Raw genomic sequence first — 19,524 nt, 5'->3', positions numbered from 1 at the left:
TGCCGCTTTTGACTGCTTTAATCGTTTCATCCAAAGCAAGCGAACACCACGAGCACGTCACACATACAAATGCATACAGGTTTGGCATCTGGTGGCTCTAGGTTGCTCTCTACACAGGCACTGTATTCTCAAATGGACAGCATAGCTCGAAGATAGCACCCAGGGTAGTAGTGTGCACGGCACGTTCGTAGGACAATCCATCCAGGAGGTGCGGTTTGCTGGGAAAGGCTGCAGAGGGGAACCGATCTCGTCCCTGATCTCTCGAGACGATGATGACAGAACGGCCGTTCAAAAAGATGACTCCTGCGGAAGCCTGCGATGACTGTGCTTACCTGTCAAGAGTCTCTTAGCCGTTCGTATGGCGATAGAAAAACAGCAGCGTTCCTGTTTCCCCGGAAGAGCAAACGCCGAAGACCAAAGTGTAGTAGTATGTTTAGCAGCATTCTTCCATATTAGCTTAACTACAGTTACAGCAGGCAGCTTTAAGATTACATGAGCTAGTTATTTCCCTTTACATACAGCATAACACATATGGGATCACGCTCGAATGCTGACCCTTTTGAGAAGTGAGAGTGTAAATGGTTAAAGGGGTTAATGTCGTACGATACAGGGACACAAACACACACACAAAGAAGGCCGCTTGAGCCTCACATCCTTTCAGATTGAAAAATGACCGTTGGAATTGTGTCTATTCTAAGAGTAGCGAGGGACGCCGTGGTTGGTTTACGTGACCTGATGGGCCTGATTTATTCCCATTTTCAGCAGCAGTTTGATGATGTAGAATGAAAAAACCTGCAACAGGGTGAAGAATCCATCAGACCCAGCAATGTATTATGTTCCTATAATGGCTTGCTCTGACAGTTTGCTAGCCATGTGCTAATATCTATACTAAACCTGGCTCCTCATTGGTGTCTGTTGGTGGTGTGACAGATGTAAATACTGCATTTCTTTAATTACTCAGTGAGTGCGATTATAAGTAGGAAATACTACACTGCTAGGAGCCAGATGTGTATAAGCGACATTAAATTGTTCTATGTGATTCGATTGCAGGTATGCCCGTATGGCGTTTAGTAAGTGTTTGGAAAAATGTGATAAGAAAGCCCAAGGTTAGTACGACGTTATTTCTGGAAGGGCTGAGCACTGCTGGCTCAGAAGCTACATGCAATGAAGTTCAGTGGTTGCCCTTTGCCTGCAGTGGAGAAGGCTGGTGTAAAGGAAGTGAAGACATAAGTAGATAGGTAAATACAAGGGAGTGGAGTCAATGTGGACTGCATGGTGGTGGGACATTCAAGCGAAGGAGACAAAATGAGGTCTGGAGTCTGCACTTGAAAGCTTAAAGAGAAAGTCCATGTTTTTTTTTTTCAATTAAACAACGTCATTCAGTGAGTTTTGATGCAAAACTGTTCTGTGGTGGTGAATGGAACCAGAACTCTAAAGAGGTCAGTCACTCTAAAAGCTTCCTTACAGAAGGTTATTGCACAAAATGTTTATGAGTTCACTGCTTGATGTCTGAGACATTGTTTTTTAGGCTAGTTTCAAGATACAGTTTGGCCCAAGACCTGCTTTTCTTTTAATGCATTCAAGGCGGAAAGTTACATGCAGGGAGTTGTAAGGCAAAACAGAACCCATAGAAGGTGTACGTTTTCAGATATAGCACTCAGAAGACACGTGCAGGTTCACTGGTGGCTTTGAATGGTACATAAAATTTGCATTGTAAATACTGTGATCCTTGGTTTCTATCACCACCATTGTACAGAACGTTGGTAAGCTTGATGACCGACTTCCCATCAAACCACTCTGAATGACTGAAATGGATTTTCCCTTTTGGGCCACATTCACAAGGACATTTTCTGGACAAGTCTGGAAACTTCTTGATTTCAGTAAAAACAATGCATTGCCATAGAAAACACTGAATGGCAGTACACCGAAGTCACACTGTGTTTCTGCAGATAAAGGTCTCCAGAGTTGGATGTTTGATGGAATGTTGACTGATTTGTCAGCCAATAGGGGTCAGTGTGGGTAGGCCTTCAGTCAATCTACATGTACAGTACTGTACAAACCACAATGGGCAGCGGTTTTCGTTCATGTTTGGGTGAGTTTGCTACTCTACCCACACTCACAGATATGACGTGTCCTTGTGAATGTGACCAAACAGACAGAAGCTAAAGAAACTGGGCATTAATAAATGGGATAAACTACAAGGGAGTGATGATCCCTATAATCCCTAATGCAGAACCCAACCCCTCCTGCCCCCACCCTCTAGCTCCCCTTCCCAAATCCACACACACAAAGTGCACTTAATCTTTTGCCTCAGCCAGTCTGTTGATGATTTCTTTACTCTTCTTGGTGACGCCTCCCTCTGGTTTTAATTCCAGGTTGCTGACTGAGGTTTTCTTCTTGGCAGGTTGGGTAGCAGTGATTTGCTTCGCTTTAGCCTTACTCACTGTTTTGCTATGGCTTGTCGTCTTTTTTGGTCTTGAATGGGATGTGCTGGGTCTCTCCACCTACAGACACAAAATTCAGACATTCTGTTCAAAAGAATCAAGAGCAAAACCATCCTGGGAACAACTGACCTCTGATGTGCACCATTTGGTAGTGGGCTACATGCCCAAATAAGGAACCTTTAATGATCATTATTGATGTTGTAAATTATAGAATCCAGTGACATTCTTGAGCCATGGAAAGTTTCCAAATGGGATGCCATTTAGTAACTTCTAATTAATTAGAAGTAAAATAGGTATTTTACTTTTTTCAATAATAACTATATTGAATTTAATCATTAAAAATACATAACAATATCTAGATTTTGTAAATCTAGAACCCTTAAATGAGTAACAGTGCTAAGTGTTATAAGACACATATTATAACTGTAGTGTTTGAACGATTCCATTACACAGTAAAGTGTATTTATAGTGAGCTACAGTTTTTAAGTGCAGTAGATTTAGTTGTTGCATTAATTTAAAAATGCTGTAGTAGCGCTAAAGAAGCCCCAGAATAGAAACCTATTTATCTTGGCATTCCCTGAATAAGGAGGGTTCAGTGAATCGAAGTGACACACCATGAACCTCAAACACTGTTATGTCCTAATTCAAAAGCAAAACCATCAAAATAGTCTTGACTTCTTATATTTATAAAAATGTAAATAAATGTATACTGTACAGAAAACCAGCTCACAAGGAGAAGCCTTTGGAGCGTAAACACAACAGCTCGTATGGGGAGCATAACAGAAAATACATAATATAGGCTAAAAGGTAATGCTAGCCAACCAGGTGAAGCACTGCTCGGTGTTAAGTTGCACACTGCAGGCCTAGCCGCGTGCCATGGCTGGATGGGGAGAACAAGGAATCCAAGAAATCAAGCCGGGTGCTAACCAGATGCTAGACTAAAAGCTAATCCTACCAGATCCCTCCACAAATATTGTAAGCTACCTAGCTAATCACACATTACCAGCCTAACTGTGCTGTAAGACTTAAGAAACATTACAAACAGTTCTTGTTACAGTCTTAAATACTAGGCTAGGCTATGCGGCTACTATGGACTGTTTCCTTTTTTTCTCACAAGCCTTTAATAAAAGAAAAAATGTCTTTCAGTCTAAGGCAAAATAACAGGGTTGTAAACCCTTGTAAAATGCAGGCTTACTTGTCACTTAGTCACTTATTTACTTATTTAATCATACATATAAAAACAGGGGTTTCCATATGTTTTAAATGACTACTATTACATTACTAAAACTATTTTGCCTTTACTTTCCATACATATTGGTACATTTAATATCGTAGAGACACGAATGAGCCCCAATGAGAATGTCTTCACAATCATGGACTCACCTACACAAGATGGAGCTTGTTTATGACAGTGTTCAAATGTTCGACTAACAGTGTTGTTAATTTTGCAAATAGAGGAAAACTGCTTATACTAGCAGTTCTTTATTTGAACATGACAGACTGCCAAATGACAACACGACTTCAGAGGTCTGTACTTGAAATAAATAAATAATACAAGTCTAAAGAATGTGTACTACATTTAATATTACACTTTCCACATCAGCAGAAACTGATTTTAATGCTCACTCTCAAACCTTTGCATTTAGCAATAATTCACCACAGAAGCAGAAAAAAGGTTGATATGTGGCAACAAGGCAAAATACCCAGTGGCTTGCTAGTGCATTTCAATGTGAGAAAATTTCACATTAAAATAATTCCACCATTCTGAATTATTGTCAGCATTACTGTGCTTTTGTTAGTATAGATATGGCAGTAATCTGTGTTACAGAATGACACTTTCGGGCCCTATTTTAACAAATGCAGATGACATTTTCAACGCAAGAGAGGGTGGCTTAGCGGAACATGCTAATATACATTGTCAAAGTAACCAAAAACCATGTATCTCCATTTTTGTTGTTTTTCACTTTTTGACAGGATTTGAATCTAGCAGGTCTAATCTATTGGTTCATTCAAGTTTCATGATGAATGGATCGCTAGAAAAGCTCTAAAATGACCTGGAAAAAAATATTTTACACTGATTTCCATTGAAAGGGTTAGGGTTAACTCTAAAGTTGCCATTTTAGAGATACACAGCTTTTGCTTGACAGCAGAGCTACACGCATGTAATTGAAAGCATTTACTATCAGTTTCTCAGATTAATGAGGGTCTATCTAGTGTAGGATTTTCATTTATCTGTACAAAAACATCTAAACAACTGCAATACACAGAAAGACAGAAACTGTATCTGATTACTGCTGGATACAGGACAGGCCTGTTATTGTCCCTGCCTGCCCATTTATACTACAAAAGCCTTAAACACTAAAGAGCATCTCTTATCTCTAGGTATAAATCAATAGTGATCTGTGAATTCGCCTGAATGACTAACAACCTTGCGTAAGCCATTTGCATCAGTTCAGACTGGAAGGAAAATAGGGCCCATTTCTGTAGAGCAGTGCTTCTTAATCCTGCTCCTACAGACCCACAGTCATTTTCCCTGCCTCAGCACACCTAATCCGCTATCTGTTAGGCCCTTCCTGAACGGGATCAGGTGTGTTGAGGCAGGGAACAGTTGAAGAAGTGCAGGAGACAATGGGTCTCCAGGAGCAGGATTAGAAAATACTGCTTTAGATTCATGAGAATGCCACTTTGTGACGTGCAAATAAATGAATGTGTTTAAAGACTCATCTTCACAGTGAAGAAGTTGAGCATTCAGAAAGTAGTCAATCTATCAGCACCTCTCTGTGTGCATTCAATCCTCCCGCACAAGTGCTAGTCCTAAACTTAGACTGAATAATACACACCGCAAGCCTTCCTGGTTTACTGCATTTACTTCTATAACTACCCAACCATACATCATACCACTCCCTCCCCTCATCCATCAATTCCTTCAATTCCTTCATTCCCTGTACCCCCCCCCCCCCCCCCCCCCACCACCACCACCACCCCATGCCTCCATAATTCATCCATTCATTCATTCACAAGGTGAGGGCTGAAGGGCTAAGGCTTCAACCCTCTCTAAAAGAAGACTAAATGCTTGCTGCGTCTGGGAAACACATGGGTCACTGAAAAAATCCAGTTTACACAATTTAGCCCTGAATGTAAGTGATTGATCAAGACATGTTTGGGTTCCCATAGTGAAAATTCCTCTCTCTAATGAAGGTCATATTTGTGCAAGTGCTGCTGCACAGTAGAACAGTGCACCACCACTCCAGCATCTGCTTCCTGAAGGTCTTCTACAGTCAAACAGTGATTATGATTTGCTTTTGTAGCAATCTTACAAGCAATCTCATTGGTCCTCCAGACCTCAACATGACCTCCAATTTTCCTGTTTTTACTGCCATTTCTTAACCCCTTAACGCAGAATGACTTATTACACACTCAGGTGTATTACTCAGGAACTACAGAGACATCGGTACAAACTTGTGGCGTTATTTTTTAGTAATAGAAGTTAAAACACTTTTGGCTCGTCAGCGGACTATAGGCTGTTTAAAGGGATAATTATATTACGAACTGAGGAAACGGATTCCTAAAATACACATTGCAATCTTCTTACAGTCTTTCCTGCTTTGTGGGCACCAGTTATTTTCTGTTTCAGAAAGATGCTCAGCAGCTGCTAAGAAGAGACCATGGCTGCTGATTGCTGAGACCAGGTTTAAGGAGTCAGAGTATTTATACAGCTTTGAACTTTGCATCACCTGGCCTTTCCTGGCACAGTGATCATGAACATGCCACAGTCCTAGGTAATTAAGGTCTGGGACTTTGGTAAAGGTTATCTGCGATTGGAAATCTCTTGGGGTGCCCCAACTTTTCCTATTTCACTCTAAAACAGAACGGAAATAATGCACTAATCCTGATTAAAATGTTGAAAATAAATGGTATACCTTTAACTTTGCCTTTTGAAGATCTTCTGGAGTTCATGGGGGTACCCAGGCTTTGGCATGCCACTGTTTGTAGCTAAATGTTTTTGGGTGACATTTTCACGCTAGATGCGGTAAATGTGCCGCTTGTCACGCCCTGAGTAATAAGCTCCTAAATTGGTCAAAGAAACCATTCACATGAATGTGCGCGTTGCACAGTACTAGAGCGGTACTGCATGGGTACTGCCAGTGCAAAAACACGCTTGGGGTCCATTTATGAAGTGTCATTCTATTGTTTCTATGCAAAAACAGCACAAATTGTAGTATTTGCAAGCTTATATGCAGTATTCTTTCAAAATGGAGTACCATCTTCTGCTTTGGAGCTGAAAGTAAGTGTTTATTTATTATTCCACAACAATAAGATATTTAGCAGTTGCGATTTTGAACAAAACAGCAAGCTAATGAAATCAACACACATGGGTAACAATGAGGAACACCCCAAATTAGTCTACACAACCTTATTATCCCTATTTAAGGGAGGCATGGACAATAAAGATGTGTAGCATGTATTGGTTTTGCAGGAAAAAAGAAACCGCTTGCCTAACTTTATCTGGACTTCTCTTATATCTCTTTTCATAGACTTCTCTTTTATTTGGTGTGTAATAATAAGTTAGTTACATAGCTGCTAGGTTGGTCAGACACTAGAGGGCAGTCCCGAGGGACCAAAATGAATGACTTCATATATGTACATAGGTTGTGTAGTGTATGTTGAGTTGTGTGGTCTCTATACTGGCTTATCTAAGCCCAGAGGTATTTTTGGGGTTCTAGCTGATACAAACTAGCTAAGGATATTTACTGAGTAAACACTGAAGCACTTTTGTCTTTAGTCTCTCTGGATAAGAGCATCTGCTAAAGACATTAAATGTAAATGTATTTGTAAATAGCAATTTTTTCTACACAAACCACAAAGGTAAGTCCTGAAAGTACTGAAAATAGAACAATACTGCTCCCACTTTCAGTGTACTGTGTTACTGTAAAAGACGAACCACTGTGTAAGTCGCAGTCTGTCCACACTCTGTCCATCCATCCATTAATTTATGAATTCATCCATCATCAATAACTTCATTCAATCATCATCCCATGACTTTCACTTCACTTCACTTCTGACTACATTATAGCAGCACTGAACTCTGTCTGGACTCTAGGTTGTCACATTTGCGGAGGGATTGAATTTGACCCATAGTGAGTGGTCTAATCATCTCAGTCACGGTGATGGTGTGCTGTAGTGAGATGCTCCAGGTCCTCCATGCGTTGCGTAAGAGACATATAAAAAAAAACACACCTGACTACAGTAGACTTAGAACAGAACTGCTGTCACTGTCTGAACAGTCCTATGAGGATGAGAAGAGGGACTGCATAAACACATACATACATGTGTGCACAATCACTGACCTTGCTCGACACATGCATGCTTCATATATCACTATCAAATATTAGGTAGTCATCTTAATGCGTGGTAAGGGTAATGACTTTTTCCACTGAATAAAAAGCTATGAAAAACACAGTTAGGATTTTGAACAGTAGTGATATTTTTGCACAGTTGTTGGACATTTACATACACTCAGTTTGGACAGAAATATCATTGGGCTTTCATGATAGCAAGTTCCACCTTGACAAGACGGTTTTGGTAGCCATCAACAATCTTCTGGCAGAATATCGGTTGGATATTTGATCACTCTTCTTGGCAGAATTGGTCAAGTTTAATTAAATTTGTTGGTCTCCTGATACAGACCTGACCTTTAAGCACCTTTGACTACATGTCTGAGGTCATGTTTGCTGTGTTTTTGGGGTCACTGCCCTGTTGGAACACCCACTTGTGTCACAGTTCACACTCTCTAGCTGATGGTTTGAGGTTATACTGAAGAATTCTTGGGTGGTCCTTATTCTTTATTATTCAATCCACTGTGAGCAATGTATCATTTCTAAAACATCCCCAGAATATGATTCTACCACCACCATGACTAACAGTTAGTACAGTGTTTATGGGGTTTAATGACTCACCTTTACTACTCATCTCATGTGACCATACAATTTTCGTCCATGTGGTCAGAAGCAAACTTTAATTGAGTTTGAAGGTCAATTCTGTAGTAGGGTATTCTTCCTTGGATGGTAGCTTCTCAGTTCTAGACAATGTAAAACTTGCTTGACTCTAAGGAGTGGCATTGGTGTTCCAGCAGCTTCCAGTTTGTGGCAAGGCCTGTGCCCATAGGTGGTTCTTGGGTTAACCCTATTCATCCCAACTAGAGACGCTCCAATCAGGTTATTTCGTCCCTGATCTGATCCGGTATTTTATTGCAGAGTATCAGCAGATCCCAATCCTGTCTGATCTTAGTGTTTGTGTAAATAATCAAGCAGTTTAGATAAGATGAGCTGCTGATTAATACATTCAGTAAAATCTCTTTATTTTTAGTGGCAGTTTCCATGAGACTGATTGATTCAGTTTAGTTTCAGATTTAGTTTAGTCCTAAAATTACTGTTTTATAGTGTGTTTAATATCTTATAATCCAGTCTGACTCACCTCCCTGACCAATCAGCTCCCAGCCCCTTTAATACACTGCAGTGTAATCTATTCCTGTGTGTGTAAGGGTTAGAACTGGATTTGGATTCAAATAGTCTACACCAGATCTATTAAAATATGTCAGGATCGCCACAGATCCTGATTCACTGTATTAGATCGGCACATGCCTAATAGTAACCAATTTCCTTTCAGCTGGGATTGACAGTTTGGTTTCCTTTTTTCAGAGCGAGACAAAGTGACTACTAAATGGCCTCCCAATAACTTTTCCACTACTGTGTGTTGGTCAGTTCAATCACTGCACTATAAACCCTTTTTTTGGGGGGCGCAGAGAAGCTATCAGCTGTAGTCCATCATGATCACTAACAGGAGGTTAAGAGGCCTTGATCTTGGCAAATTAAAAGACATTTTGGAACTTTTAGCACCACTGAATTAATAATTGTGTGTGTGTGTGTAAAAGTTTCGAACTGTATGTATAATGTTGTTGATTTCCGAAAACCTGTTTTCAAAAAAAAGTTTAAAAACTGAAAAAACACTGAAAGCCCAATTTTGGCACAACATTCATGTCCATGATGAGTTTATGTAAACGTCTGCCCGCAGCTGTAGCTGATCTCAGTTTGCTTCTTTAGTTTTGCACTGAAGCTAACAAGTAATGAACATACATTTGTCTATTAAAAATAAATACAATAAAAATGTTATGTGTCTGTTAATAACTCAACATGGCTGGATGATTTCTGCATGCAGTATACATGAGGCTACCGGGTGTAAATAAGCTTCAATTACTTAGCCCAATTCTATTACAAAACTAAAGAAGCAAACAGACACCAAATATTCATAATCTGGGGTGAGGGGGAAACTGTCTAAAACTGTTTTTACTCGAAGGGTTAAATCAGGAGCTGTTAAAACAATGCCACAGCTACCCTAAGGGATTCTCTGAGATTTCTACAAGAGAGTAGTAGTCAAGGATAAAACCCCCACATACTGAAAAATGGCCAATCTCTGTAACTTCCATACCTTGCTGGGTTCTTTGCTGCTAGGCTCGCTGTACAGGCTGCGTATCCTCCGCCGCTCCAGTAGTTTATTGTCTGTGGCCTGTGGCTTGACCTGCTCGCCCTTATAGGTGGCGCTGTAGCTGGTCTCCAGACTGGCCTTCTCCTCTACCAGCAGTTTGTACTGCGATTTGGCTTTAATAGGTTTTACTGGCTTGACATCGGTGTATGCTTTAAACTCTGTCCTGTAAAAAAATATATATAAAAAAAGCAAAAAAAACTGGTTTGACATTAGTCAGCAGTCCTCCATCCTCCATTATGTATATAATAATATTATGTATATAAGGTGAAAACCAGACATGGGCAATATGATGACATTTATCATTACCCGGACTTGAGGTGAAACTTCAGTTGCCATAGTTCCATAAGTAACCATCCCAGCTAATATGTCCATGTGGGGCTCACATGGGTGGAACATGGGCTAGGTGGGTTCCAGGTGGGTATGGCTTTGTACATACGTTTTTACTGGGACCCAGTTGGGCTTCCCAAATGGGACAAATAGTTACAGCCCACCTTAAATTTCACATGGGTCCCATCTAGACCCCATATGCGGTGTACAATCCAAATTGTGTCCCTATTTACCGCTCCTTGTCCCATCAATGACCCTGGTGGGTATGTGGGGCTAACATGGAAACCTATGGCCATAATTTTCTGACATTGACATTTTTCCCACATTGACATGCTAACTGGGATGTTTGTATAAAATGTATGAGTGTGAGGAACCTTTACAATGTCCTTCACACTCTTCTTCTAAGGTACTGCTTAAAGAACCACTTGAAAGACCTTCATTTTGAACAATGTAGCCCCTCTGTAAATGCACATTTTATATCTAAACCCTAATCTGCATTAACATCAGTTCTGTGAAAACTGACCAATGAGTAATGGAGTAGAGTGTGGCTGGCAAAACATACGACACCTGTACCAACAATGGGCCTATAAGGTAGGTGGAGCTTAGGATAGTGGTCAGTGAGTGGAAGTACAGAGTAGATGTTTCTAGACAGCTGGAAAATTAGTGTATGTGAAATGTATGACAGAAATATGAAACTAGACGACACTTAACACCAATGTATCATCTTAAAATGAGAATGGCATTTCCATTTCTGCAGCAAGAGCTTCATAAAAAATTGGAGAGGAATTGGGCTGCAAAGCCAGGAATGACTCATCAGATTTTAGAACAAGATGGGATACAGAGGGACAGCTGATATCAGTTCAGTGGATTAGACCTCTGTGCCATGTCTGCAAAGATGCTTGAAGATAGATTAATGCAGATCAGGAGGGCCAGTGTTCAGTCACACCCTTGTTTTTTAGTTATAGTATAACGGCACGTAGGGGAGGGCAAATATGACAAATATAATATATCTAATTAATGATTATTAGCATCACAACGGACATAGTCAGTAGAAAACAACATATATCACTATAAGGATGATTTAATTAGTCCTACAATTAGTCCTGCATTTCTAATTCGAACACATGTTGAACAAAAAGCAGCTTACAAGACAAAAAATATTTTTAATATTAATTATTTAGGCAATAATGACATCATATCATATTGAGTGTTTTTCAAATGTTTTCCCCATAATCTGTAGCCCACTTGCTAAGTTACCCATTGTTTAGCTAGCTTGGCTCCAGATACGCCAAGTATCAGACAGCCAAGTACAGCTGCTGTTGGCTAACTGCTAAGCTACCGACACAAGTGTTGACGATAAAACTCATGTTGGAGAGAGCGAAGTCAAGCGACTAGTGTTGGAAGTAACAGAAAGGAGAAATGAGAGACCAGTTCTGTCGAGTTTAAACTCATAGCCTGCTATCTAGGCTTAGCACTAGTTTGCAGGCTAAACACCACAGGTCACCAAAGGTCGTGCTCCAGCTAACTGTGGCAAAAATCACACATTTATAGGATAAAGCCTCATATCTGAGAGCTTGAGGGGTGTTATAGGCACATTCAGTTAACCGATTCGTCCACTTTTGCTTGCTCTGGCTTTTAATCGAACGTTGAATCACACATTGTAATTTTGAAATAGACTGCTCATTTTGAAATAGCCATCAACATTTGTAAATACTGTGGTATACTGTATTACTGTTATACCGTCTAGATTCTTCATGTATCATGATCCTAATTCTGTTATCATGGCACTACACAGCAACGATGAGACAGAAGGAACCTTAAAAGGCAACTAAACGGAAATGGGTTTTATAGGCTACCCCATTTGCCGCTGTAACAGATACGCCTGGCTAAGGACAACACAGACAGATTGTGATTGAAACATGAACTCTACTGAGGGGACAGGAGGTGAATCAATGAAATGAAAGCACAGTAATAACCAGATTATCCATTTGCCTGAATCTCCCGAGCCAACTAAGTCACAGAAAGCATGTAAATCAGTTTCAGTGACCGTGTTCAACTGTGTAAGTCCTCCCTGGGTGGAAAGAACACTGAAAATGAAGAAGGCTGGAAATATGTGGCCCTGTTGTGCTATTAACCACCGGAAGTCTAGGTTTACTGTTCATCTGATTATCTTAATGTCAATGTGAATCAGAAATTATAATGCATAATGACATATTTCTGTGTGAATCATGGTATTACAGAGGATCTCAGAGTTAGCAGATGATAGGTGGGGGTGGCTGTTATGGCAAAATGCCAGATTCGAGTACAATATAATATGGTGATTTTGTGTTCAGCACTAGATCCAGTTAAACGGGTTTATTTATGCTCAATCAGTAATTAAATGATTTTTTCAGGGGTCAGATAGGCAGTAAATGTACATATGTACATATTTAACTTTTCAAAAAAGGATGCCACTATTTTTACAGGTCAAAAAACCTTTTTCAGTACTTTACTGTTTAAGGGTTCTTTAGTTAAATCTATGGTTCTATATACACTTACTTTATTTGATTAATTCTTCCTGGAATGGATGTTGAAAAACTTCTTTTGAGGTTCTGTTACATTTACGTGATTTCCTGCTGATTATTCAGGAGAGCATTATGGCTCAGATTCTACAGATTATTCAGGAGAGCATTATTGATCTGATTCTACGGTTCTACAGATTATTCTGGAGAGCATTATTGATCTGATTCTACGGTTCTACAGATTATTCAGGAGAGCATTATTGCTCAGATTCTACGGTTCTACAGATTATTCAGGAGAGCATTATTGCTCTGATTCTACGGTTCTACAGATTATTCTGGAGAGCATTATTGATCTGATTCTACGGTTCTACAGATTATTCAGGAGAGCATTATTGCTCTGATTCTACGGTTCTACAGATTATTCTGGAGAGCATTATGGCTCAGATTCTACAGATTATTCAGGAGAGCATTACTGATCTGATTCTACGGTTCTACAGATTATTCTGGAGAGCATTATTGATCTGATTCTACGGTTCTACAGATTATTCTGGAGAGCATTATTGATCTGATTCTACGGTTCTACAGATTATTCTGGAGAGCATTATTGCTCTGATTCTACGGTTCTACAGCTTATTCAGGAGGGCATTATTGATCTGATTCGAAATAATCTGAAAAATCTACGGATTATTCAGGAGGGCGCGGCATTTAAGCAATGACTGATTATATAAACACACCCAATGTGAGCCAAGAAAACCTTCACCCCACTATTGCACTACCTCCACCAGCCTGGACTGTTTACACAGGGCTGTTTGGATCCGTGGGTTTATACTGCTGGCACCAAATTCTAACCCTACTGTCTGTGTGCCTCAGCAGAAATTGAGATTTATCAGACCAGGCTGTGTTTTTCCAATGCAGACTGCAGCCTCAGCTTTCTTGGCTGACAGAAATCCAACATGGAACCCAACATGATCTTCTGCTGCTGTGGCCCATCCGCCACAACAGGTCTGACGCGTTGTGCATTCTGAGATCCTTTTCTGTTCACCACGGTTCTACACAGTGGTTATCAGAGTTAATGTAGTATGTCTGTAAGCAAGTTCTGCAGAATTGCCACCCACTTGAAGTTTGTTTTTCTGAGTAAACTGTAGAAATTGTTTTGCTGAAAACTGCAGGAGATTAGCAGTTCTCGCTATCATCAAAACAGTCTGTCTAGCACCAACAATCACTTTCCCCATTTTGGTGGTTTATGTGAACATTATCTGAAGCTGCTGGACTGAATCTACATGATTTTAGGCGTGGAATTGGCTGCTTAGATAATTGGATGAATGAGCAGGTGGACAGGTGGTTCTTTAAAGAAATCTAAACATCTGTATCTGCAGCATCTAAGCAGTTTATCAGTAGATCCTGGTGTTTTGGGCAGTAGATCACAGATCTCAGGACGAATGAGCAGCCATGCTTCAAGTAGTCAATCTGCAATGGTCATTACAATGCAGAGGAGCAGAGCATGGTTTACCTGTAGGAGCTTCCAGACGTCACTTCTTGTTTAATCTGCCTGTTCAGAGCATCCACCGCTGATCTGGCCTTAGCCTCCCCCTCCTCCTTCCCCTTCACACTCTTGGGCTCCACGCTATCGGGGACCTTCTCCTTCTTGCTCTTCTTCTTCTTCTCTTTACTCTCCTTCTCCTGCACCCTCTCCTCGATCTCGCACTTCTCCACGCCCGTCTCGGGCTCCTCCTCGCGCTTGCCGGGGGCCGCTCCTTTGGGAATCCAGGGGTGGTCTCCTCTCTTCGGGATGGGCCACGGCCTGTAGTCCTTCTGGTACTGGGTCTCGTCTGTGAAGGGGGCTCCTGAGGGTCTGTACTCGTGCTTGGGCTTGCAGCTCTTCTCGGGCCGGACCCTCCAGGCCCTGAAGTCCTCGTGCATGACGCTGGAGGCACTGGGAGCCGCCCCGTCCCGCCGAGCCTCCACTGCACCTCCTCCTCCACCTACACCGGCCTGCTGACCGTCCGCTACCTCGGAGTAGCTGGAGGAGAAGACCAGCGGCACCGCGATGTCCGCCTTGTCCAGCTCGCTCCACAGGCGGTTCATGCAGCACGCGCGCGCGATGCACGGCCACGCCATGACCGCAAAGAGCGAGGGAGAGAGGCTAACGGTAGCGAGACACCGAGAGAGAGAGGGATGCTAACGGCGGAGAGACCCCGAGAAAGAGAGAGGGGCTAATGGTCGAGAGACACAGATAGAGAAAGAGAGCGAGAGAGAGAGATTCGGACACAAGGCATCCGTAGGTTCCTCCTCGTGTCGTGTGCTGGATGCTGCTCCTGAGCTGAGATGTCGTCTCCTCGAGGCGCTGGTCAGTTTAAAGCTGCAGCTGAACTCGTGCCGGACTGCTGGGCTTGCAGTGCAGAGCTGAGGGCCTGAGAGGATGCAAGTGTGAAGCAGATGTAGCTCTGCGGGGAAGCAGCACCTGCAGCAGAGGAGGAGGAGGAGGAGGAGGAGGAGGAGGAAACGCCCCGAGTTTAACCCTTTAATAGAAAGATGCGGGTTGACTGTTCATACACACACACACACACACACACACACACAAACAAGACTCAAGACTTATGATAATACAGAAAATTGAGTGAGATATAAATATACTATTAGTATAATAACGTAATTAATATTAACATTTATATAAATATTAGTAAAACGATAAGTGGTTAAAATAGATATATTAGTAAAACATATCTACACTATTAGTATAATAACATGATTAATATAATCCTTAAAATAAAATGGTTAAAATATCAATAAACGATTAATATAATAACATGATATTACCATTATTATAAATATTAGTAAAATGATGAGGGGTTAAATTGCTATTTTGGTAAAATGTTAATATACTAACAATTTATGTATTAATAGCAATTACTGGTAATGTTAATGTTATATAATGAAAAAAAAAAACAATGCAGCTAATGAGAGATTATTGATTAATTGATCATCCGCAAGTGTGACCACCTCTATAAAGCAGATTTTTGGCAGTATGGAGCATTCAGGTGTGGGTTTATACAATGCCAAGGAGGAAAGACACCAGCAATGAACTTAAGTATGGTTGTTTGGAGGGATTGCCAGGAGAACGCCTCTTCTTTCTAAAAAGAACAATGTCCTTTAAAAAGACAACACCAAAGTAGAGATGGCCACACTGTACAGTGAAACGTTTGGCATCAAACCCAGCATATCAGCACAAACACCTCATACCAGCTGTCACTGCAGAGTCAACCATGAACTCTTCTGTATACGAGTCTATGCGCCAAATGTGAGGCCATCTATCCAACAGCTAAAGCTTGGCTGAAATTGGGCCATGCAACAGGACAACGATCCTAAGAAAACCAGCAAATCTAAAACAGAATGGCTAAAAAAGAAAAGAATCAAAGTGTTGCAGTGACCCAGTCAGAGTCCAGACCTCAACACAATTAAAATGTTGTGGCGGGGCCTTAAGATAGCTGGACATAAACAAATACCCACAAAACCTCAATGAACATACGCAACATTGTAAATAAGAGTGTAAAAAAGATGTGAGTGACAGATAAAGCCATACAGGAAATCATTACTTCAAGGGTGGTTCCACCAGCTATTGATTAATGGGGTATACTTAGTTTTTCACACATGGCTTTTTCCATTTGGTTCATTTTTGTTAAATAAATAATGACTCAGTGGAACCTGTTGTGTGTTGTTCATCTGAGGTTGTATTCACCTCATTTTAAGACCATTAATAACCTGATACAGTAAACCTATTGAACCCATTAAATAAATCATAGTAATAAAATATATTAATATTTATAATCGTGATTGGTAATTAGCACAATGTATAATATAATAATAATATTTGAAAGTAATGTTATGTTAAATTCATGAGTTATGGAAAACCAGTTATGCTGGTTTTATTTTCTTTTATTTAAAGTAAATATGTAGACTTATGCAAACGTTTGGGCCCTCATTAAGTTCACATCCTCTATAGAGACACTCCTTTAACTTAAGACTGCTTAGGAATAAACTGAATTGTGTTGAAAAAAAAAGGACAATCAGTTAGGTTTGTTTCCTGTAGAGGATGTATTACCTTATTTTCACTTAAATCAAGGTGCCATTTTACCAGGATGTCCAAACTTAAGACTTTGTATATATAGAACATGTAAGGAGTATGTGAATGTAATAAGGCATATATAGGTATGTTATTTATATACTCATTTACTGCATAAATATGTTTTAATGTTGGTATTATTAAGATAATACTAGTATATTAATGTTCTAATTATAATGTGATATTTACATTTTTAAATACATTTATTATGAACAGCTTAAAGACTTAAACAAGAATGAATGGGTTTGTCTCCGGATATCTGGTGTATCTGGTGTGTCCACTGTTTGTCTTTAAGGCAGCTTGTCTGACTCTGATCTGGTACTCAATATTCTCCAGAGAGTGTGTTGGCAAAAATGGTCAACGTGCCAAAGTCTGGTGAATGCTTTCTCAAAAGGACAATAAGCAGTGACTGTGAGCAAATGAGCTGCATTGGAGAGTATGGCTCAGGTTTTTCCTCTCTGTCCACTCTGTCTTAGTGTCAGTACAGGATGTGAACTGTACACTAATTAGTTACTTAGGCAGGGGGAAAGAAAGAGAGAGAGCTAGCTAGCTGTATCTCCACAGTGGCTTGTAGGCTGATCAGTCACACCCTTATTCCTTTGTTTCCCTTTTTTAAGAGAGACACGTACCATCTAGTGGTGCTGGTCATCATAGCAACCGCCTGAAAAGAGAGAGAGAGTGAGTGAGTAAATGATGCTCAAAGTCACTGACATGACATTTTTCGGGTTAGATGTGAACATTACCTAAAGCTGCTGCCCTGGGTCTGCAAGAGTTCATGCACTGCAGTTCTGTGAGACGACTGACTGATTAGATAACAGCATAAAGGAGTAGCTGCAGTACAGGCCTTTCTAATGACGTGCTCAGTGAGTGTACATCTGTAAGTAAAAACAGTGTAAACCTGGTTTTCAGCACATATAGTTTGTACAAAATTCAGCCATAACGGTTTGAATTCAATGCAAACTAAATGATGATCGTTGACCAGATGATCGTTCCAGACCAAGTACAATATCAGCAAATCTGTTGAGTTACAGGATTTCTCTAGAACATATCTAATAAATCTGTGAAAACAGAAAACAGAAACTGAATAGGAATGGGGATCACTCTCAGTGCTCACACCAGGCAGTTGTTCAGAAAGTCAGAACACAAAACTAACCTGCCGTGTGGAGGCTGTGCTTTAGCCTGGTAATACAGCTGCTAAGAGCGTATTATTCAGTTGTTATAGGTGTGAGGGGTGTGACTTATCAGTGACAGATATTTTTTGAGGGTGAATCTTGAGGTACAACACATGGAAAAAGTATTGGGACACGTACAGGAGCTTTTACGACATTCTAAATCCACAGACATTAATGTGGAGCTGGTGCCCCTTTTGCAGCTCTAACAGCAGGTTTGGAGCTCTGCAGTTATTGACTCAGCAGAGCATTGAAGACCTTTCTGCACTAAGCTCTGAGCTCAGCACTCAGCGCTGACCCCTGCTGTGGTTCCTAAACGCTTCCACTTTTCAATAATGTCACTCACAGCTGATACACAGTAGAATATCTAGGAGGGAAGAAATTCCACCAGCTGGGTTTCCATGGCTGAGTAACTGCATTCAAGGGAATGGTGGTAGGCACCAAATCACTGGACTCTGGAGCAGTGAAAATGTGTTCTATGGAGTGACGAATCTCGCTGACTGCAGTGTGCCCCAGTGTGCCCCTTAGTTCCAGTGTAGGGAAATATTTTTGGACAACTGTACGGTTCCATCTTTGTGGAAACAGTTTGGATAAGGGGGGATGACTTTGCCCCAGTGCACAAAGCAAGGTCCATAAAGGCATGGTTGGTGTGGAAGAACTAGACTGGCCCACACACTGGCCCTGATTTTAACCTCATTTCGGATGAACTAGAATTGAGATCGCCGGCCAGGCCCCCAAATGTGCTTCTGGATGAACAGACATAAAACAAAATCTTGTAGAAATCCTTCTCAAAAGAGTGGACACTGTTATAACTCCATTATAAATGCCTATGGATTTAGAATGGGATGTAATAAAAGCTCCTGTAGATGTAATGTGTAGGTATACTTTTGTCCATATAGTGCATCTGTAAACAAAGCATCGTGCACCTTAAAATCTAGACCCGTTACAAAGTGCACACTGATCAGGCCTTATTACTTTTAAGATATTCACAAACACAAACTTCAAGGTAAACCCTACAGATATCAAGTGTTCCTCAGGTCTGGTAAGCAAATATGTGCCCAACTTAATAAAAATCTAATCATATCATCACTTTGTTAAAGGAATAGTTTGGTGAAGAATCTAATTAACAAGATTTATCACTAACTCCAGATGCTGTTGATTAGCCAAGACATTTCACATTGTTTGATATCTGACCAGTGCTATAGATGCTAGTCTAATGCTGCTTACAACCACTGGATTTAAACAATTACCAAGATCATGTCTGTAAATACATGCCCAAAATTGTCTTTCAACTGATGCATTTACAGAAATGAAATTGATTAAAGTCTAAGTCTAGTGTTTGTTAGCATCGTTAGCCTAGTATCTTTACACCCAACTCTTCCTTTAAACAACCATGCAAGGAATATGATGTTATCATAATG

The 19,524-nt window shown here is 40.6% G+C and overlaps 1 protein-coding gene across 2 annotated transcripts; it reads right to left on the bottom strand.

Annotated features, from left to right (window-relative positions):
• On the bottom strand, positions 1 to 15,326 carry map6b (microtubule-associated protein 6b). 2 transcript variants are annotated; one of them, XM_072692207.1, is made up of 4 exons: positions 14,325 to 15,326; positions 9,930 to 10,149; positions 7,683 to 7,731; positions 2,459 to 2,504 (listed from the first exon to the last, which is right to left on the bottom strand). In XM_072692207.1, exons 1-3 carry the CDS (start codon positions 14,930 to 14,932, stop codon positions 7,687 to 7,689), a joined length of 873 nt encoding a protein of 290 aa, XP_072548308.1. In that variant the 5' UTR covers positions 14,933 to 15,326; the 3' UTR covers positions 2,459 to 2,504; positions 7,683 to 7,686. The 2 variants fall into 2 exon arrangements, with proteins under 2 accessions (XP_072548307.1, XP_072548308.1); XM_072692206.1 differs by lacking the exon at positions 7,683 to 7,731 and having other exon boundaries at positions 1 to 2,504; positions 14,325 to 15,322.
• Positions 15,327 to 19,524: the final 4,198 nt, after the last annotated feature.

Source organism: Salminus brasiliensis, chromosome 11, assembly GCF_030463535.1.
Source record: "Salminus brasiliensis chromosome 11, fSalBra1.hap2, whole genome shotgun sequence".
NCBI classification, from domain to species: Eukaryota; Metazoa; Chordata; class Actinopteri; order Characiformes; family Bryconidae; genus Salminus; species Salminus brasiliensis.
This window is presented reverse-complemented; position numbering and strand designations above follow the sequence as displayed.

Coding starts and splice junctions, on each gene's coding strand:
- map6b (XM_072692206.1), bottom strand. CDS start 14,932: ATGGCGTGGCCGTGCATCGCGCGCGCGTGCTGCATGAACCGCCTGTGG. Junction 10,150..14,324: donor ACGTCTGGAAGCTCCTACAG/GTAAACCATGCT, acceptor ATTTTTTTACAG/GACAGAGTTTAAAGCATACA. Junction 2,505..9,929: donor GCAGCAAAGAACCCAGCAAG/GTATGGAAGTTA, acceptor TTGTGTCTGTAG/GTGGAGAGACCCAGCACATC.